This window comes from Athene cunicularia (genome assembly GCF_003259725.1).
Source record: "Athene cunicularia isolate RWA chromosome 1 unlocalized genomic scaffold, athCun1 chr1_part2, whole genome shotgun sequence".
Classification (NCBI taxonomy): Eukaryota; Metazoa; Chordata; class Aves; order Strigiformes; family Strigidae; genus Athene; species Athene cunicularia.
In genome coordinates, this window is record NW_020799092.1 from 32660737 (window position 1) to 32683736 (window position 23000).

General features: G+C 38.7%; 1 protein-coding gene across 6 annotated transcripts in view; it reads left to right on the top strand.

Moving 5' to 3' along the window:
- The first annotated feature begins 89 nt into the window (after nucleotides 1-89).
- The window catches only part of NR2C1 (nuclear receptor subfamily 2 group C member 1), a 55517-nt gene continuing 32606 nt past the window's right edge, over nucleotides 90-23000 (top strand). The window contains exons 1-2 of one of the 6 annotated variants that reach the window (XM_026865809.1): nucleotides 91-112; nucleotides 19042-19117. In XM_026865809.1, the coding sequence (XP_026721610.1) occupies nucleotides 19064-19117 (54 nt within the window). In that variant the 5' untranslated portion in view covers nucleotides 91-112; nucleotides 19042-19063. Of the gene's footprint in view, nucleotides 113-653; nucleotides 987-19041; nucleotides 19118-21036; nucleotides 21163-21852; nucleotides 21944-23000 lie in introns of those variants that run through there. The other 5 variants (XM_026865840.1, XM_026865825.1, XM_026865848.1 and 2 more) reach the window with 5 other exon arrangements.

Sequence of the window (23000 nt, forward strand, 5' to 3'; positions counted from 1 at the left end):
CCCCCCCCCGCCCCGGACCCCCCATCCACTTCATGCTTGCTGAGTCACATCACCCCACTGGTTCGCTCTTCTCAGGTTATCTGTGGCGCTGCCTGGGTTTATTTGGGTTAAGGTAGTACGTCCCGTGTAATACCCAGTATTATTTTTGTTGGGGCAGGTGACCCTGTCGCTGTTCCTTATTTTGTCTCATTGAGGGGGGGTTTTCTTCTAATCATTTGGATTTGTGGGTTCTTTTCTCATTGCTGCAATATACTGTCTAAAGTGTAAAACGCACTGCTCTGTACTATAGGATAAACTTAGATTTGCACGTTGTGGAGGGAAGAGAGGAGATAGCATGTGTTTTGCAAATAAACTTGCACAATGGGGGGGGGAAGTATTTTGATACTGATTTTGCTGCAAGATGAGTGTGTGGACATGATTCTTGAAAAACTGAGTCGGGCATTCTTCATATATGAAATCTCTGATCTGAAGCTATTGATACCATCATCAGCAAGGTCGACTTGGGAAAGTGGTGTAGTAGGAAGAGTTGCATCCATGCCTACCATAGAAAAATAAGATGGCAAAAATTGAAATAGTTTTCTGTAGAACAGCTTTCTGGTTTTGAAATCAGCATTGTATAAATAATAATGTAAGTATCATGTGGGAGGCAGTGTTCATCTGATGGCCCTATTACACTTCGTAGTTTTGGATGGCTTTTTCTGTAACTGCATTTGTACCTGAAAAGAACTGTATAAATACTTTTCCCACTCTGTTAGTCCATGGTAGCCAATTGTGACATGAGATGTTCAACAGTATTTAGCCCACAGCATACTCCTTGCTCTACAACTTTCCTTAGGGACATTTGTTTGAGGGAAGTCTTAAAGTCTGTGTAATGTTTGACTGTGTCTGTCTGTACCCCTTTCTCCAGAGACACTGCAGACCCTCTCTTATCACAGGACTAAGTATTTCCATGTGATGGTGGTCAGCTCTCTGTGTACACGTGCATGGTAATGTAAGGAGCATAACTGACACCACTGGGTGGGGTGTACAGTTCACAGCTGCTGCCCGTCATGCGGACTGCTCTAGCTGGATGATTGAACACGACTTGCTATATCTATAGGATTCTGCAGGTTCAAGATGCTTATTACAGAAAAGAGCTTGCAGTACATCAATTAACTAGCTTTAACTTTTCATCTCAATTCTTACTAATACTTCTGGGGTTTTTTTTCTGTTTGTATTTTCTTGTGAAATGTTGTCTTGAAGGGAACAAATTTGGTGATAGTTCTGATGTCTTTTTAAGAATAGCCGTGGCCCTGGCTAGATTGTGGGATAGAAGGGGAGATTGGGTTTTGTTTTGTTGGTGGTTTTTTTTTTTCCAAGCCTACCTTGACTTTTCTGGTCAAGATTTCTTAGCCTCTGACAACAAAGACCTTAGCAACATGTGTAACTCTGAAACAGACCTTGCTTTGGGGGAAAAAGGGTTGGGCCAGACAACCTCCATCCAGAAGTACCTTTCAACGTGAATTATTTCATGATTGTATTCTGTTGTTAAAGTGTGTGGGAGGGTGGGGCACGGGGAACCAAAACAGAACGAAAACCCACTGATACTGTAGCATGCAGGTAAATAGTTCACGTGCAAAATATAACTACAGAATGCTTAAAGCTAATGTGCTAGTCCAGTGAAAACTGTCTTTCATCTGTAATGTGAATTCTAAATACACTGGTAAGATTAGTTTGCTTGTTCCTTATACGGATACTCAGGTTTTGTTTCCATTTATTGTGTGCTCATTTATTATTCAATTAAAGTTTGTGCAGCCAGTGAAATTGCTGGAGTTTCCTTACAGTTTGTGAAGGAAAGCAGTGTCCCAGAAGAAAGTAACCTGTGTATAATGTGTGAGTAAAAAAAATCTCTGAAAAAAACCCAGAACCTCTAGGAAGCTTAACTGTGTAGAAGGAACAGAGCAGTGTCAATTTTTTAACTTGTACATGTTTGTTCTGCTGGCAGACTTAAGTGTGGATCTCAGCTGGCAGAGGGTATGTGTGCCTTTCCTGCTTCAGTAGCCATACTGGCTTAAGCAGTTTTAATAGTAAGCTTTGCTAACCTGAGTTATTTTGGTTGATACAGGTCAGGGAGCTCTCATGTGAGTATCTGCTTTCCCAGACCTGCAGAGGTATTAGCATGTGGTGTGAGGAAGCAGTAAGCAGCTGGGGTGGGTGCTGGGGCTGCAGGCTCTGGCTGGCACAGCTGTCCGCATATGCTTTTTTGTCACACATAGGCTGTAGCATACAACCCAGCAGTGACCATTGGGGAAAACGAAACAATACCCAAGTTACTTTCTGGTAAACTTTTCTCATTTTTTCCTCAGTGCTGTTTCAAGTTGCTCATAGGACTTTAAACTTGTGCCTGTACACTACTGCATTAGGTAAGCAGCTGCAAAAGAGAATTTCATCAGTGTGAGAATGATGAATAAAGCTGCAAAGGTACAATTAAATTCTTACTCTTGTGTATGCAGACCTGTCCATATTCTTACCCTTCAGTCAGCATCTTTTGATTCCAGAGATTACTGTGTTAGATAGTACTGCCAAACTCTTAGAGCAACAAAGGATTTATCTTCTGATGAATCAAACTCTTAATTTCCATTTCTCTGAGACTGGAAGGTTGCTTGTGCTTTCTGAGTGAGTCCCATGTATCTTACGGTGCAGTACGACAGATTTTGTAAGGAAGTACATTCCTTCCTGATTATGGTTTTAAGAACTGCCTTTCTGTATCAATATTTAGGTTTGGGGTTTTTTTGTTTGACTAGGCCTTCTTTCAGAGGCTGTTCAGATTTGTTTAACTTATTTTTGTTCAGCTTGAAAGTAGGACAGTCTGGACCAAGCTATGTATTTGACTGTAAGAAGTTAAACCAGAAACTTGAAAAACATAAATCACCAAAAAGCTAAAGCCAAACCCTCTGCTATTGTCATACTAGCTAAAATTAATGGTTATTTCATTCCAAATAAGTTGAGGTTGCTGTTTATAGCTTAGCAGTAAATTGGTGGTGTGAAAACTGCCCCATTTATATTTGCAATATGTTTCCTTCAAAACAGGACAGTGTGTCAGCATAACTAACACTTTCACTCTTGACAGATTTATCTGAGTATTTTTTCCAGAGTGCTTTATATACATGTTTACAGTAATTAAAAACCAGAAAAATACACACCAACTAACAAAATCTAATCCTGTGGGGTGGATAGAGGAAAAAAAGGGAAGATGCAAGTGATGATATTTATAAAGGTTATATTTTTATCTGATACACTGATTTACTGGAAGGATGTGAGTGAAACTCTGTAGGTTTTTTTCTGAAGGAAGTTTCTGTGGATATGAGCTTGTGCAAGCTATAAGGGGAGAGTTAGTAGTAGAACAGGCCTGCAAGTCCTTTCCATAGTGTGCTTTCATGTATCAGCTACCTCTGGCTGTAGTTCAGTGAATACTCCAAGCAGTCATCTCACACCATACATATATAAGCAATTTGATGTTATACATAAGCTGGTATAACAGTATGGGCTTTTGCCAAAAGAAGTGGTCTTATTTCTGCTTTTACCTCATTTCCTTGTGTGACATATAGCAACTGTTAGCTGCAGAGTGAATAAATTCAGGAGATGAGCTTACCTTACAGCTATGCAACCACAAGGTCAAATGCAGAGGGAGACAAAGCTGTCAACCAGGAGTGGGGCTACCTCTTTGTGAAATGCTGTAATTGCACCGTAGTGGATGTAATGCCTCAGTGTGTTTGGAAAGAGGGGTTTGCACTCACTATGCTGTGTTAGCAGAATCTTTGCGTGCCAGGTAGGAGAACGGACCTGGTTGAACCTAATCCAGTGAAGGGGGAAGTCTGCAGTTGGATGAACTTCCTCATCTGGTTCATTGTGCGGATTCAGCTCTGGTGCAGAGAACCAGTTTGAGGTTTTTTCTGTACCAGTGCAGGATTTTGCAGGCTTCAGGTGAAGATGCAGGCTATGGCTGACATTATGCAGGGCAGCTTGACCTGATTAAATGGCTGTGTCCTTACCTAGCTCTGGCATGCAGCCAGTGCCCGTGTGAGGGGACTTAGCTTGCAGGCAGGCCCCTTGTCTTTCCTCCTCCTTCCTCTCCGGTTTGTGGGGCTGGTGAGCTGAATCAGCTCTGCAGCTGTTCAGGCAGGTTTTAGAGATGGCATGATAAAAGCGACAGGAGCCCATGGCTAAAAGTGAGACTGTCCCTTTGGTGGCCCAAACTATGAAAATGACACAACAGACTTCTGAAAATTTATCCTAGTGATTTTGTTTTCTCAGTTCTCCCACTGTAGCAGTCACTTACATGAAGAAGCAGTGAGAGCCATCATTCTAAATTAACTGTACAGGCATGCCTGCAAATGCATCTTTCTCTGTTGCTGTGTACCTTTTAATTACTCCCTTATGCTTTTACAAGCATCTCACCTACCTTTGCTTGCCTGCAGGTTTAGCTGCTTCCTGTTGTTACCCATCTCTTACGTATGTACTCTCTAAGTCTTGATGTCATGCACATTTAATAAACCTAACTGGATTTCAGGAGTCACATAAATATTCTTCAGTTCACTGATAAAGAGAATGTTACTCCTTTAAGTCTGCCAGCTGTTCTACCATCTTGAGCAATATGGCTTATAGAACGATAATCCAAGAATAGCTCATTTGGCTTGCCATGTTCATTGAGCTTTTCTTGTATGTTGAGCAAAGTAGGGTTGTTTCACAAATGTGTTTGGATTCCTTGGCTTTTTATTTATAAAGCATTGTAGAATACTATTCTGAAGTATAAAGCAGTCTTAGTGCTTAAAACAAGTAACAGAATCCCCTAACTCTGGCACTTTTAATCATAGAGGGATTGTGCTTTCTATTTTATGTGTAGGTATTTAAGTTTGGCACATATTAGGTTAAATTCTTAATTAGTACATGATGAGTTTGAGAATGGAAATGAAGGACTAGTTTCCATTTTAAGGTACAGAGCAGTTGTAAGCCCAGTGTGATTGATGACCTGATCTAAAATAGCATATCCTTAGTTCATTCTCTGAGATCTGTTGAATTATTTACTACTGAAGCAGTATGACTATAGAGAAAGATAAAGACAGTCTCTTATAAGAGGGAATACTTTTCCATTTAGCTTTTCATTTGTTGAGGTTTGAGACCAGAGGACAACTGAGTGCCACGCAGCCCTTCACTGACCCCTTTACCTCTCAGCACTGGAAGGAGAAAAGTGGATCAAAAGGCTCAGAAATGATGATAAGGACAGGTGATTATGGTCACAGGCAAAAGACATGCTCATTAGGGGAAGAAAAAGGTCATCAGTTCAAAACACTAAGGACAACACCACTTATAAGATAGAATGGGACAGTGAGAAGTGTTACCATATCTTAAAAACACCCCCATCCCTCCCTTCTTCCGGGGCTCAGCTTTTCCCCCCTCAATATCTCTACCTCCTTTTCCCAGCTGCACAGGGGCAGAGGATGGTGGGGTGCAGTCAGTTTGTTGCTTCTTCCTGCAAGGTGTGTGTGGGGGAAGCAATCCTCTGCATTCTTCCCCCCTGCTCCACGTGGCATCCCTCTCTTGGGAGACAGTGATCCACCGACTTTCTCCATCATGAGACCTCCCCACGGAATGCAATCTTCTCAAGATGCTGTGGCATGGGTCACCTCCGTGTGTTGCAGTCCTCCCAGTGCTGACCTACAGCAGTGGGGGCTGCTTCTTCCTACAGAGTCCCAGGGGTCTTCCATAGGCTGCAGGCGAATCTCTGCTCCTCTGGTGACCTCCATGGGTGTCAGGAGGGTGGTCCTGCTGTCTCACCATGGAATACAGGGGGGGCTCTGCTCTGGCACACGTCTCCCCTTCCTCTTCCTTCCTTCCCTTGACCTTGGTGTTCACATAGGTGTCCTGACTCGTACTCACGAGTCCCCCCAACCCCCTCCCCAGTTCCCCTTCTTAAATATGTTATCACAGAGGTGCAGGCACCATCACTAACTGGCTTGGCCTTGGCCAGAGGTGGGTCTGACTTGGAGCTGAGGGAGCTTTCAAGAAGCTTCTCACAAGGGGCTACCACTGTAGCCTCCTACGCTTGCTGTCAGAAACTCCACCACACAAAGCCAGCATAACATTATATTAGCCATTTGAGCTTTCCTAAAAAGTCACGTTGATCTTCCTTTATTTGTTCTTACTGTGATATAAGAACAGAAACTAAAGTTCACAGTAACTTCTGCAGTCATAACTAGTTAACATGTCTGTACCTCAAAAGTATCTAGAAAGTTCTTATGTAACTTTATTAGTTTAAATGTGCATCTGATCTTCTACAGGTGGATTTAATCTAGGGAAGACCCTCATATTAACACACATTACATACATCTACATAATCATTACCAGAATCTTTGCGCATTCTGTACTTACACAGTCAAACTGGTTTGACAGTGCCAGCAGGGTAAGTTTTTTACAAGCATTGTTTTTGCATCAGTAAAACTACACTGGCCAGGTTTATGAATTTTTTGTTTTAAAAAAGTAAACTGAAGACCGCTGGGGTGGACAGAATTTTCTCATGTTGTATCTTTATACCAATGCGGTTTGCTCTTACTCATTTAAAGGGTGTTAAATCAGAATAAAGGTACTTAATAGTGGGGCAGCTATACCAGCAGTGCAATATAATAGAACAAGAGATATTCCCATTTATATCAATGGAGACCCCAAATATAAAGAAATATTTGTGCTACTGCTCTTTAAGTCCTTGGTCTGTACTGGTATAATATTTTGAAATACTATTAGTAGGAACTTCCTGCTAGGACAATTAAAGTTGTGTAACTTTTGTCCCTGGAGAAGGGTGTGAGTTAAATATTGATGTCTTCTGGGTATAACTGTACTAGTGGAGAGGTTAGTGCTGATTACCAGCCCTCAAAACTGCTGGCTGTTCTCGTGGGAATGTTTCCTAACCCATTTCAGTTGAAGTAAGCCAAAAACTATTTAAAAAGTAAGGCTTTCCGAAGTTAGTTTGACTAAAATGTTGGGGAAAACTGGCACATAAAAACTGAGAAAAAAGTAGAGAAGAGTGGTTAAATTAGTGCAAGCTAATGAAAGTTTTCCACTGATGCAGTGGCTCATGGAGTGGGTATCTAAAGTAACAATGGGAGACCATTAGCAGTGATGCCAGTTTCAACACCAAGTTTGTGCTAATGCTGCTGATAGTGATGTATTTAAAAGTAATTCTGACTCATCCTGCCAAGAACACTCATGAACTCATTTACTAGGGGCATAAACTAACAATATTTTTATAGGATTTACATACAGAAAGAGATTCTAGTTGCATTTCATTTGAGTCTGAATGTTGAAGAAATATGCAATAAATGCACTGTAATACAGAGGAAGTCTAATGCCCATCTTTTGTCAAAACACCTGCTTTTAGATGCTACTTCTAATAGGGTTAGGCGATTGTGGTTTTGAAAAGAAAAGATGGATATATAATTCTGTCTCTGAGTTTCTTTTTCAAAGGTTTTTGAAAGAGCTTAATTCTTTTATTTAATTACATAGGAAGTAATACTGTCAGGCACTCGAAATAACTGAGAACAAATGCAGTGATTACGCTTGTAAAGCAGGTCTAATCAGTATAAATACAGATGCTAATACTGGTGTTAGTCTGTACTTAGAGCAACCTTACTGTGTTGGGTATCTTTTAAGAAGGGATTTTCCCTGGTCCCAGCAGTTCACCACTAATGAGAAAATACACAAACAGATCATCACAGACTAAGGAAACAAAAGTAGAGTATATTGGACAGTTGGAGATGTAGTGACCTAATCATGCTGACAGTCTAAATGTTGTTAGTTTTGACATTGTGAGCAGCACATCTCCTTTAAGACAAATTGAAGGAAGGTTACATATTTGTTTTGTAGAGTTCTAGAGTGAGTGTTTCCAGTCTTAATGGCAGATCTGTAAAAAGTTGTAGAAGGAGTAAGAGCTTAAGCAGTGAACAGTATCATTAGCTAAATGGTCATGGGACAGAGCATTTCTTCTTGCTTCATTTTTCAGAACCTTCATGGTAAAAGTAAAGGCAAAGATCTTAAGTCTGGTGTGTAAAAGGAAAACCAATAATTGCTGTAAGCAACTATAGACTCACTTGTTCATGCAGTGAGGGAAGAAAATTTTGAAAGAGTATTCAAAGTGAGGCATGAATGAAGCAAAGTTTAATTGAGTAGTGTTTGCTGCAACTGAGTGCTTGGTTCATTGGCAGGAGCTTTGACTCTTCTTCCCCCTCTTGGAGTAATAACTAATACTACAGTTTTAAAGAAGATCCTAAAAAGTATGTACATTTTTTCATGTTGTGTTTTCTTGTCTCTTTTAGAATTCCAGCTCTTATCCTTTCATTATTTTAGGTAACTCTAGAAAGGAAATATACATGTGATTAGCAGTCTTTAACTAGCATCTGGATAAAGTTATAATTTGTGATGATATGTCTCATTCTCTTTAAAAGGAGTACAAAGCATTCTCAAGCAAGAAACCATCAATTATTTGACTCAGTCTACTTCTTTTCTATCCTAGCAATAAAACCCATTTTTTGCATGTTGCCTGATGTCTACTTTGAAGGTATGTGGCATGGTTTGGTCAAGTATGGGAAAAAGAAGCATTTCTGAAATCAGGAAGACTCACGTTAGATGCAAACACCTTGAAGATTACTTCCAGTTATTGAAGATCAAAACTCAGACTGTGGCAATAGTTAATTTAAATCTTTCTCTTTACTGGGAAATGAAGGTTTCTTCTAAAGTTTTTAAGGAATATTTCCCAATTTCAGATAGCTCAGAGTTTAGAATGTATTCATTTCCCATGAAACAATTCAGCCTTTGGGAATGCTGGCTGGATTAACTCAGAAAAAGAAGCTTTTAAAAACATGAAAAATATGCTAAATTTGAAAGTTTACATAATAGAAGAAAAAAAACTAAAACATTTTTTCCACTTAATTCTTTGCAAGGATCTCTTAAAGAGTGAATAAGTATACCTGATGTGAAGTATAGCATAAATACCTTAGGTAAGCAAAAGGCATTTTCTACATCTGTCCCAGAGTTAGCTTAGAATTTGCTGATAGCCAGTTCTCCTTGACCTGTCCCACCCCTCTGTTTCCAGCATCAAGATGCACAGCCTAACAGGTAGCTACTGCTTAAAGAGGCAGCCTTGCTGCTTTGCACAACTGGAAGTGGAGTTTGTCTCACTCCACAGTGAGCTGCAGCAGGCAGGCAGCTGGACAGACTGAAAATAAAGGGTATAGTTGCACAGTGCAGTTGACCTGAATTATCAGCTCTCCAACTACAGCAATGGAAAGGGAGGTTTGCCTTAATCTTCCTTTTTTTTCCTCCCTCCCTTGACTTCTTAATATGTTCTCCCTTTTGTCTGTGATGGACTTTATCTGACCGCAAAGTTAATTAGTTCAATGTGTTTACCTAGCAGATGTTTCATGCATTTCTGCCGGCTTAGTTTTCTCTCTTTTTAGTGAGTTAATTGTCCTAGTGTGTGGTCAAAACCACCATAGATTGGTCAGGGTGAGAAGGATCTTCTCCCCAAGGATGAGCTGTAATTCTGTTCAAACTCCTTAGAAACTGAGCCCTGATTCCACAGATAAGAAAGAGGTTTCTGCCAGTTCAGTTCCTTGAACTGACTCCTCACAACATTTTGTGTATACCAATGCCAGAATAAGAAGAGTTGAAATAATAAAGCAAAAATGGGGAGTGGAATAGGAATGCCTGTTTCAGCTATCCATTTCAGCAGTTGGGGCAAGAGGGAATGGCCTCAAGTTACACCAGGAAAGGTTTAGACTAGATATTAGGAAGCATTTCTTTCCAGAACGGGTTGTTGGGCGTTGGAATGGGCTGTCCAGGGAGGTGGTGGAGTCCCCATCCCTGGAGGTGTTCAGGAGTTGGGTCGGCATAGTGCTGAGGGATATGGTGTAGTTGGGAACCGTCAGTGCTAGGTTAAAGGTTGGACTGGAGCATCTTCAAGGTCCTTTCCAACCTAGATGATTCTGTGTGATTCTGTTGAGCTCTGGCATGAAATGGTGACTGGAAGTTTATCATGTAAACATTGAAGTTGGTGAGTTTTTTCACCAGTATACATGCTCTTCAGAGCAAAGTCACATGGCTTATTAGAGGTGATTTAAGTTAAGGCATTTCAGTACAGATTACCATTGTTACCAATACTGGATTTGTCAGTTAGTGCTCTGATGTTTAGTGTTAACGAAGTTAAATAAAGCAACAGCACTCAAAAGAACCTACTACTGAATGTTTATGCATCTTGAAATTAATTGATCTGTAAATTCTTGTCGATAATACCCTTTAATTTCACATTATGAGAAAAGAGAAAACATAAGGGAATAATTCTGTAAATTGTATCACTTTTTCAATGTATGTAATTACAAATCACACTGGTTACAAAGGATGTACTTGCAGTGCATGAAGTTGTGCATCAGCATGAGCCATAGTCTTACTTATGCCATATCAGGTAAATGAGGGAGGAACCTGATCTTCATTAGCTTTTGTTTTAGGATGTAGTTGAACATGACATTTGCAAGTGTCAGAGAAACTAGTCATTCACAGTCTTGCCTTAAAGTCCACAGAAATTCCAGCTCCTCGTGTTACTGTAAGTCCGGTCTCAAAAGAAACCCCTAAGACTTAGGTTAAAGTTCTAGAAGGCAGGCATTCTTTATTGCAGGGCTGGATGCATGGGGGATCATTCCACCTAACCTGCATGTCGAAAGACAAAAGCACACTTATTATATACAATAACAGAAATTAATATTAATGTAATTCCTTCCCCAGAAGTACACATCTATTTCCGGAGGATCCAATGCACATGTTAATACATTGTGCAAGTGTACTAAAATTTGGGGGTCTCTGAGGGGCTTCCATGGGGGTTTTCAGTTGTCTGTGGTGGTCCCTAGTGGTTGTAGAAGAGGTGTTCTAGTGTAATTTCTGTGAACTCTTGAGATTTTTTTCCTGTGTGGCCTTGTCTTGGCTCGTTGCTCTGTAGAGTTTCTCAGCTTTCTTTGACTACCACAGGTGTCTGTTGGTTTCTCTGCCTTCCCCAGGATGTACCCATCACAGTTGAAAAAATTACGTCCTTGGATGCATTCTTGTCTGAGGCACCTTACAGCAATTAGCACCATCTCAGTCATCAGTTAGCAGGTATCACTTGGGCCAAAATTTTACACTCTTCAAGAGCTTTTGTTACATAATCAAGGACCTCAGTGCAACTCCTGACAGTTAGCACTCCTAGCTCTCATCCCACCTATAATATACAGGTGCCCGAGGTGGTGTTGATCCAGTTGCTGAGCAGTACTCGTTAACTGCATGACATTCTAACACAAGTGGTAAAGACAAACTTCAGAATATTGCTCTACTCTGGTGATTTCAGCAACCAGTTCAGAAGTAGCTCATCCATCCACATGTACACTTCAAGGGAAATGATGAGACGGGGGATTAATTCAGTAGAGTGTTCCAAGCTATGATGCTTCTGCTTATAAGCACTGTTAAAGTCTGACCAGTGTTTCAGACTGGTTGCCTGATTCTGAGAATTTGAATCAGTACTTTACTCACTAGCAAGAGCTGCAGTGGGACTGACTGCTAAGGAGTATTAATATACTACTTGTTTCTTTGTACACAAAGGTATTTCACCTGCTGAAGTGGAGCCAGCATAAGATCCTAACTTCATAATCAGTATAACTTTGCAGATCAGACCAGATGTATATCAGTCCTAAGAAGTGATTAAAAAAAAAAACCAACCCAAACCACCAGGTGGATATATTGGCATTTAGTTTAGTTTTGTTTACAGGTTTGTTTTACTACAGAAGTTTAAAAATGTAGCATTGTAACAGTGTAAACCACTACATTATCTGCCTATAATAGGACTGTTTCTAACTTAACTCTTGAGCTTTTAAACTTAACAATTTGTGAATCAAAGCAATTAAAATTTCATGGCTTCTACATAAATGGGTTTATGAACTCCAGACACCTCTGTAGTATATCCTCAAAAACATGTAATCACAAGATTAATACCCTAAAAAACTGAATTTGTAGTGAAATAAATAAGGCTTTACCAGGTTGGTGCTTCATGCCAAAAACCTCAACTGTATATATTTTTAAAATTTATTTAGTGATAGATTTGAATGATAAAACTTCAACGGAAAAATGTGAAGAACTAATACCCTCTTCATTTAGTTCAAGTGACAGGTTTTCTAAAAAAAATCCAGTAGGATGATTAGTGTCACATCAAAACAGGCCTCAAATTTCCAAGTTCTAATGTATGCATGAAAATGCGGAAAAACTGAGTACAGTCTTCCAATGCATCAATTACTGTAGTAAACACTACTTTAAAAAATTGGTTTCATAGCTCTTTTTTAATGTAGCAGTTGTCAGTTGGTACTGATATGAATTACATCTAGGAAGGAACCTAGTTATTGTGTTAGTCGAAAGATATTTTTTTTTAGAATTTTAAAGGTATGCTGACATATTCTGTCCCTGTGATTATCCTACTTGAGTCCCAGAAATTGAATTTTATATATATATATATATATATATACACACACATACATATGCACACACTTTATGCTACTGCAGTACTTTAATCGTAATATTTTTCTAGGCAATGGATTGTTGCATATAGGTTATAATAACTGCATGTCAGAGGTGGTTTGCTTAATATTTATATTGATTACCAATATGGTTTTCAGGGTATCTTCTAAGTTATCCAGAGCTAGTGTATGCTGTTTCTCTACCAGCTTCTCTCCAGAAATTTTCCATTGCTACAGTTTGACTTTGGCTAAATGCCAGGTATCCACCAAGTCGCTCTATCACTTCCCCCGCCTTTTCCCCTTGTTTTCTCAACAGGGCAAAGAGGGGAAAGAAAATAAGATAGACCAACCCTTGTGGGTAAAACAAAAGCAGTTTTAATATAAGCAAAGCGAAGCAAAGGTCTGCACGTGGAAGCCAAACAAAACAGATTTATTCTCTCCTTCCCATGAAGAGGCGATGTAGGGCGTTCTCAGGATCAGGGCTCCAATACGCGTAGTGGTTGCCTCGGAGGACCAAGGGTGACCCCACCCCCTTCCTCCTTTCTCCCAGCTTTGTACTGAGCAGACGTCACATGGTCTGGAATATCCCTTTGGTCAGTTCGGGTCAGCTGTCCTGGATGTGTCCCCTGCCAAGATCTTACCCACCCTGTCCCACTGGGGGGAAAAATGTCGGCAAGAGCCTTGGTGCTGTGTAAGCACTGCTCAGCAGCAGCCACAACACCAGGGTGCTATCAACACCCTGCCAGCTCCCAGCATAGAACACAGCACCGTGAGGGCTGCTGTAGGGGAAACCAATTCCAGCTCAGCCAGACCCAGTACAGTCACCAGTAATACAGTTGTAGCAAGAACACCACTGACAGTGTTAATGTTTTTATCTAAGTAGTAAGTAGTATCCAGAGCTAAGGAAACGATGTTAACAGTCCATGCAAACTATTAAAAAAAAATTATTTCAGTTTTATACAGCAACTATTGTGGTCTGAGTGTAGTAGTTGCAGATTCTCACTCAAATGAGTATATTCCTTTTCCATTGTATGTATGTCCCGTGTGCTCATGGTCAGATGATTTGTCCAGCTTTGACAGCTGGTTCTGCATCTGTGGGCTGTTTCCCTGTGCTTATTCCAGGCAGCTTGAAGAGATAGGATAGCCTCAACCAATGCTCCAGATTCCTCTTCATTATCAGAGTTCTGTCTTGTTTCTGTGCTTCAAGTACTCTGTTCACACAAGTCTAGTTCAAATGAGAGTCAGATGACTCTTTCAGATAAAGCTTCAAAAATTCACTTCTACTGGTTTGTGTCTCTCTCAGAGTTAGTTTCCTGACGTCTGGAGCATCGTAGTTGAATACATGTGTAATCTCTCATTGCTTTACTGCAAGGTAAAAACCGTTAGTTTTAATGTCTTTCAGTTTTTAAGCTAACTTGTTTTACTACATCTTAGCTGTGTGGGCAGTCATGTCTGGTTTAGGAGAACTAACTAGCAGGTGCAAAGTAATTCCTTAAAGCACACATGTCTTGATTTGGAAGGTCCATCTTTTTGTTTCCTACCAAGACAACACTGCAGAAGCATGCCTCTGAGCTGTGGGATGATCTAACTAGCAGCACAGAATGGTTGGGTGAGCAACTGAAAAACTTTTGCTTTGGTTTGAGGTTTCTGTGTTTCAACAGGTTTGGGATATATGGAATTCGTGCTTGAAGCTCATAGCTGGTGAATTCACTACTGTGATCAAGAATTTATGGAGTTTCAAGTTGTATTTCACTCTTTCTCAGTTTTTATTGTTAACTACTTACTGATAAAAGCGAATAATTTTTCTAAGATGCACTGTCAGGCTACAATGAAGCATTCTTAAAAGCTGTCTTTATGTGGTGGTAGAGGCCCTTAATGACAGAAGCTTGAATGTTGCTACACTTGAGGGATTTTTTTTCTGAGTGGTGCCATTTACAAGTCTCTAAAGATTATAGCTGTTAAGAAAAACCTTCCTGAAGGTGCTTTGAGTGGAGAGGTGACCTTCTTCAAGTCCAGAAGTAGCTGGGTTTGAAAGCTCTTGTGAACGCATATTTCTCTTTATTGGTTCCAAGAATCACATTTCAAAGAAAATATTTTTGACCAGTAGAATTCTTCTGACAGGTGAAGGGTAGGAGCATCACTTGTTTAGGGAATATTAATCCAGTCAGACTTTCACAGTCTTTTGTAATTTCATTAGTTTTTTGTTTCCAATCATCACCTTTAAAGAAGCTTGATTATAAACAATTTGTCAAAAGATTTGCTTACCACTGTTCTTTTGGTTTTCTTTAATTTTGCTTATTTTGGGGGTATTTATACTGTATTCAAACATATGAGTACATCTTGGAGGTTGTGGTTGAGTAACTCTTATTCTGTTCCAAATTCCTTCCTACTTTTTTCTCATCTGTAATTTAAGATTCCTGCAAAAATAATAGCAAAAATAATACATCATCAAGACAGGGAATCTCTTCCAGAGAACCTTTTCCACTGCTCTTAAGAGTAAAACAGGGTATACTTACATTGCTCCTAACAGCAAGAATAAAGGATGCGTATGGCCATTTCTGGATTTGAGGGAGCTGAGTGTTTTCAGTATTTCACTAGCTCTGTTTTATAACACTGAATTAATAATCCTCCGAATTAATAATGTAAAAATACCTGCTCTCTCATAGCCATTCATTGTGCTCACAAGAGAGAGATATTGTTACAGACAGGTGTTAGCACCATAACCTGTACAAACTCTCTCCATGCTATTGGTGAGGATTTGGCAGTATGGCAAAGAACACAAAATCCAACATATCAAAGATGAAACGCTATTTAGTTCTGTGTTGGGACTTGAAAAGGTCAGTCAATATCTGTTAACTGGAGGACTAAAATCTAGTAAGAGGTTGAAATGTCTGTACTGAAGAGTATTTCTACGAGAAAATGTGAGGGTTAGCTCTAAATAAGCTCATATGTGTGAAATATGACTGCACTTATTTCTTTGCATTGTTTTTAAAAGTAGCTTTGACTATTAAGGTTCTCATAATTAGAAAATAACACCCTCCCTAGAAATAAGGGGTGAGAAAAGAAGATAGATTTCTGTTAGTCTCCTAATTGTACAGTACTTTAGCTTATGGACCAAAAGTCTCTGCTAGGCCACTTCACCATCGTAAGTGTTGCCTGTTTTGTCCTGTGGCTTTTTTTCATCCTCTGTTTATTGTTTCTTCACCAGATTCATCTGTAAAATCCCATAATAAGTGTGTCTAATCTCCAAGGCTCATCTTGCAACAATTTATAAAGTTGTGGGAAAGTATGGGAGACTTTAGATGGTTTAAGATGATGTAAATTTCTACTCCTGTTGAAAGGTGTGATTTACAGTTCCCCTCCATCACTGGTACAGCAGCAGCATTTGCATGGTAATATAGCAAGTGCAAGTCATTCCTTGGGCTGAGAACTAACACGGACAAAAATAAAGCTTTGCTGCAGGCTGTGAAGTCACAGATGTACCAGCGCTGGCAGCAGGGAGAGATGTTGGAAATTCAGGCCAAGAGATAGACTAGGGCTAGCCCTTTTTGGTGACAGAATTGTTTTGAATAAGGTAGTAAAAAGTCTGCAACATAAAAAGAAAATACCTTTCTTTGTTGTTAAGACTGTGGACAAAGTACTCATGGAAGCTTGGAGAAATCAGATCTCTCCATCTTTCATTTATGAGTTTGGCAAAAATACTAATGTGTTAATGTTTTTTTTAAATGCTAGTTTAATGTTAATTTCATGAAATTGTATTATAGAGAATATTAAAGAAAATCTTTAATTACAATTTAGCAGTGTCACAGGTGTGATAGGTAAGAAGCTTTTTTTTTATTATTCATGTGTGAATCAGTTTCTGTAAAAGTTGTTTTCCAGATTTTGCCTTCTGTGCAAGTTCAGTATTTGACTGCAAGCTTTTACTAGATGAGCAATAAATTAAGCTTTTCTTTTCACTGTGCTGTATTGTTAATTTTCATGTGCTGCTGAGTTGGTGCAACACAGCTATAGCAGTAATAATTAGTATTCAGTATTCTTGTTGGAAGGCTGAAACACTAAGAGTTTTATAAGTGCATAAAATAAAGTAGCCATAGGCTCTGTTGGTAAATATGACTAAAATTGAGAAGGTTATAGCCATACTTTGTTATGGGAACGATTATAGGTCTTGCTTTTCTGATGGAAAGATGGTATTGATGTAGTCTGGTTTCTTTGGGGAAAATAATGTAGAAAATGCTAGACAGTGATTGCAGAATGGTAGATGTTACTTCTGTCTCAAAAGACTAACACAGCAGAACATGTATTCTCCATAAAATTGGTTTAAACTGCTCAAATTAAGCTTTCTTTAAACTAGATACTCGTGAAGTAACACATTAAAATTAGATAATTGTTTACTGTGTCATTGGAAATATCTGCACAGTAGACTTATATGGAGGCAGTCAAAAGATTTTGCAAATGAAACCATTTTCAAAATATTAGGGATTTTTTGTAATTGGAAGCAACACTTGCTGTTCCTGTAGCTAAGTAGTGTAGTTTTGAGTTGTACAATATTCCACGTGGGAAAGGACATCAGGAGGTTCTCTAGTCAAAATTCCACTCAAAGCAGGATCAGCTCTGAGATCAGACTAGAATTTCAGCATTTTACTTAGTTTACTCTTATTTTTTTGCAAATTACCATGCTATGGACAATATTTCTGGTACGTCAAATTGTGATGAAGCACTAAGATCTTCCTCTGAAATAACTCTTTGCAAAAAGTACATCTCTCTTACCCAAAAGTGCCTGTCTTACTAAATGGTTCACTGGTTTGCTTTTGAGATTTTTTTTTTTTTTTTTTTTTTTTTTTCCCTCTAATGAAGTAGTACCAATTTCTGGCATTGTGTGTGTAAACAGTGCAGTATTTTGTTGATAGCAATTACTTTATTTAAAAGAAGACAACATCTGATAGAATGCATTGGCTGACTTGAAAGTGCTCTTTGAATAGTGATTGTGCTGCAGCTCACTGCATGCAGAAGTTGGTTAATAGATGGCTCCTGCAGGGGTGCTGACGTTTATTGGATCTTCTAAGGAGATAATGCTTTTCAACATAAGCTTCAGTTTCATGTTTTATGCATATGCCTGCCATCTTTTGTCTTAATTTAACTAACCATGCAGCATGCTGGTGGGTGATTTAGAATGGTCTACATTGCCCAAATATTTCTGTAGCCTTCCCTTCCACACATCGATCAGGGTTTAACATACTGCTCTGCATACTTCCAAGGCCTAGAGTTCTTGCCCTAGTCAAAAGAGGAGCTCTCTTTGCAATTATAAGAGCAGAATGAGCTTCAAAACGAGTTAACATTTTTATTTGTATAGTTGATTAGGAAAGTTTAGAGAGAACTGGGGTAGGAAATAGTTTGTATGAGTTCTAGCAAAGTTAGAGTGAAAACGTACCAGCTGTATATACTGCTTTTCTACATATGTAACTACTTTCATTACTATTTTAACTTTTTGTATGCTTACACAGCACCATTTCTGCTTATTAAATAAATAAATAAATCTTCTATACTGTGTAAAAAATCCTTTATGCTGACACTGTTTATTTTTATGTTAATCCAGGAATATGTGTGTTGGTATTAAACATATTTATAACTTTGTCTGCAATGAGGAGGCTCTATAACCTGAGTACATTGTATATATGAAACAAAGCATATTTAGTACCTAGGCAAATCCTTTAGTGTAAGAGTACTGTCTTTGTTCATATAAGAAGTATGCGTTACAGTTTTTTTAAATACAGCTTTTGTCAGGAAAATTAAGTGTTTATGGTGCTTCATAGTTTGTATATGTTCCTTTTAAGTACTGTCTGGTGAATATTTGTAAATCAATACCCAGACAAACAAGGCATACATCTGAATACTTTATACTGTATATTTATATTAATGTAGTAGTGTCTCTTAAATCCTACAAAATTATTCTTATGCAGATTTGGACTTCTTATGCTGTAACTACAGCATTGATAACAAAACAGCATCTTTTTTTAGACATGTCTATTTTCTGCCTCCCAAGTAGTTTCTCCTATTAATTACAAAATTGACCTTCAAGCACTCCTATTAATACTAAAAATCAGTATGAGCTAAGAAGTTGGATTTCACCCCCTTGTTTTATATTAAGAAAACTGGCTCTGTTCCATTTTTTAAGATGTAAATTATGTCCCTGCTGATGTCATGGTCAGTAATACACTTCTCACAGGAAGTTTATTATTTTGTTACTCTTTGGGAAGTCAGTGGAGGAAAAATAGCAAGTGTCCATGTGTGTTATTTGAGTAAAAGGATACAGAATTTTACAAGTAGAAAACAAATTCTTACCTTTATAGTATAATCAAACTTTAAATTCTGGAGGGGTGACACCTTCAGACAACTATGAACATACTTATGTAAACTCTGTTTTCCCTAAGATATTTTTACTTTTGAGGCTATAGATGTTAAGCATCTTCTTTCCTTTCTTTGACAGGAAATTCTGGTGATTAAAGATCATGGCAACCATAGAGGAACTGGCCCATCAAATTATTGAACAGCAAGTGGGAGAGGTATATAAATTTTGAGTCCTATTTAAGAGACATTGAATAATAGAATGTACAGACTGATATGTAAAAACCAAAATCATAAGAGAAAATAATTTTTAGCACACCCAAAGATTCCAGAGATTCTCCTCTCTCATGGAAGACTAGAAGAACTTATTATATCAGTTTTAAAGTTATGCTGCAGTCTTTTTTGTCAAAGTTTGCCCCACAGAGTTACAGAATCAACTAGGTTGGAAAGGACCTTGAAAATCATTTAGTCCAACCGTTAACCTGACATTAACAGTTCCCAACTACACCAGATCCCTCAGCGCTGTGTCAACCTGACTCTTAAACACCTCCAGGGATGGGGACTCCACCACTGCCCTGGGAAACCCATTCCAACGCCTAACAACCCGTTCTGTAAAGAAATACTTCCTGACATCTAGTCTAAATCTTCCCTGGCACAACTTGAGGCTGTTACCTCTTGTTCTATCGCTTATTACTTGGTTAAAGAGAAATGAAGCTAAGGAAAATCTAGCAGTGTTTCCAGTAGGTGACTAGCTGTGCAGGTCTGCTTTTTGGACCAGTAGTGGTCTTCAGAGAGCTATCTGGTTGTGTAATTGCTTTGCTAACTTTCAGTTACAGTATTTACAATCGAGAGTTGTCAATACATAACTTTTACTTTGCAATTAAGCAATTGCTTTAGTTGTCATTTTTGTTTTAGCTAGTAAAGGTTTGCCATGCTCTTCACTGTAAAATATTTGTTGGTGTTTGGTGTAAGTCAAAAGGAGGACTGAACTCTTGTTTCTGCTAACTTCTGGTTTTCATTTTCTGTAAACTGTGTGCAGAATCTGTGTACAGCAGCCAGAGAACTTCCATAGTTTGGGAGTGTGGATAATACAGACTTATCTAGAAAGTTTAATCATAGCATAGTCTATTTAAAAATAGCACCTCTTTAAATTAGATAAAAGCAGTAACTTATCTTAAATAAATGGTATTTTTTAACTTGCAGTGTGCAATCTTGGTATCTTGTCTAGATATAGACTTACTTTTCAAGTTTTGATTTGAAATAGAAAGGCTGGAGGTGGGGGGGGATGCTTAATTTTATTCTGTATAAATTCTTACAGCTTTTCTTGTAACATCTGAGTGTTGCTAATGCTATCTCAAAGGACATAAGTGATGTTATGTGATATATGGTGTTTTCTTCCTCTCACTTCTTTTTATCAGTGAGAATGGTATGTGTAGTGTAGCTTTGTTTTGGTAGTATAATTCCTTGTGAAGGTCTAAATAGGTCTGTATTTCCTGTTTAATTATTTTTTTTTAAAGTACAGGCTAGTCAAAGCTAGCTGAAGTGTACATTCCACTTGGAAAAGAGGATGGTGTGATGGTGGTGTTTAGCCTCTGTGAGGGGTTGTTTCTCACTTTCATAATATGATTCCATGGTCACTGAGCTGGCTTAATATGTCAGTGCCATGGGAGAGGGAAGGTCCTTTTTCTGTTTCTTACCTTATTTAATTTCCACACTAACAGCAAGCTAACCCAGTCAAAACAAGTGGAAGATTTTCTGCTGGGTTAGTGCATTGAGTAGGGTCTGTGAAGACCAATGAGTAGCAGAGCCAGTGTAGAGGAGATGGCTGGTAACCAAAGGAAGACAGGGAAGAAGATGGAGGGAGTGAAGGTGTGACACTGCAGAGAGCTGTTAACTGTTTCCTGTTCGTGGTGAAACTGCAGCCTTACAGTTTTCATGGATATCATTCTGTCAGCAGTGTAGATTAGGATTTGTCCTTTATCAAGGTTTTACTGAGCCTGAGACTGTCACATCTTATTTGGCAGCAGTGTGACTTAAGCATTTCCCAGTCTTCAGCCACTTATTCTCATGCTATACTAGTCTTGCTCATGTAAGCTCTGTGTGTTATTGTGTGGTGGACAAAACTGGAACAAAAAAATTACAGGATAATGGAGGAAGGTCTTCTCCCTCCCAGATGGAGTCAGTTCCCTTTTCTGGTACAAGGTGCAGCCCAATCTAGTACATGTTTAGAAGGACTGAAAATCATAACCCAGGGCAGTGCAAGGTGGGACTCTGTAAGACAAAATTACTGTCAAAGGTGCATGCCATGCATGAGTGCACTGCCTGAAAGGTGAAGTCAGCAAGAAGAGTGGTCTTACAGGGGCCTTCATGTAATATTATAGCTTGCATTCCTACCTACCTACCTACCCGTGACCTACTGGCTCTAATTGCTTGGTGGTGTTCCTATTCAGTGTAATCATTGAAAACCGTAGTTTAAGGTCTGTGAAACTTCGGTGGTAATTTTGTCAGCATTTGTAATTCTCTTGAATGTTGAAATAGTTTTAATTGAATTTATGAGAAAAATTTGCATAAGTAGAATGTGAAAGGAAAAAGAAGGTGTTCCCATTCTGAGAAGAATGGAAATTGCTCCTGTATCTCATTGAAATAATGGTCAGATGCATTCTGTGATACAGGTTTTGATTTATTTATAATATTCTTGTTCATGAAGCTCTTTAAAAGACAAAATTATCACAGACAATTTTATGGTGATGTTTGCAAATGTGTTTTTGTTAATTTAGGGCTTTTTTGATAAAAGCAAAGGTTATTTTTTAAAAAAATTCTAGCCTTGTCTATATGGAGCATATCACAATGTTTATATTTTCTCAAATTCTGCCGACTGCTAATCACCTTTTGCTGAGTGTGAGGTAATGCATTTTTCTACATCAAGATCACATTCCTTGATTCATGTAGGGAAGTCATCTGTCAAGAGCCTGCCTCCATCTTCTTTCTTTAATCTGTGGTTGGGTACACTGGGATATGGTGATTTCATTCCACAGTCCTGCCAGGTAACAGTAACAGAGGAAAGCTACGTTTTTGTTGAAACAGTCTGTCATACACAAAATACAATTTTTTACAAATACTGCAGCTATTCTTATCAGTACTTTTTTTAACTGCAATAAAAAACTGTATTGTGTCTAGAAGTAAAACTGTCAAGCTGACATTTTGTGGTGTTGAAGAGCACTTTTACCTTGCACAATAAATAGACTGTGACATTTTAAGGGACCAAGCATAAAGCAGTCCTGGAATATGTAGCTTATTTTGTAAAGCAAAAGTAAATTCACATAAAACTGAATTGCCTGTAAATCACCACGTGTACATGTCATTTGAAAGGCTGACGCAGAATTTGAAACTGTAAATGTTGCTGTATAATAACTCTTCTTTGTCCTTTACTTAAGCAAAGAAGTGGATGAATTGTTTGAATATGGAAAGTATTCATACTCATGAAAAATAGGGTATTTTTAGAAAGCAGTATTTGAAAATGGCTTGAGCAGTAGGGTGACAAGCATTTCTTTTGGTGATGCTGGCAGTTTAAGCGTTCCCCCCAGCAGCTTAATCCCACTCTCACTTGTTCTGATGCCTCTGCTTCTGAGCATTGTGGAGATCTGGATTGAAGGTTTGGTCTATGCTAAGTATAGCCTTTGTTTGTCTGTCTGTTTGCTGGGCTGCTTTTTAACCTGCATCAGGTGTCCTATTCCAGATCACTGAATGACTAACAAACCAGTTTTACCTTCCAAGCTGAAGAGATAGGAGCAAATATGTTATAAGAGCTGAGACTGGTACCAAAAATAATGCCTTTTCAGGTAAAATTTCAAAATCAGCTTAGTCTGATGGAAGCTTGTATTTCTGCTGTAAGGGGGAGTCCCACCACTCCTTCCCCCTTTTCATACTTACCTCCAGCTGCATGTTCTTGTCTCCTTTCTTCTGTACTAGGATTTACACGGTGGTGTGGTTGCAAAATCAGGAAGCTGATCCAGGAGGAATAAAAAAAGGTCTCAATTTGTTATGAAACAGTACCTTTACTGTGATATAGATACATATATTCTATATTGAGCAGGGGTCGGG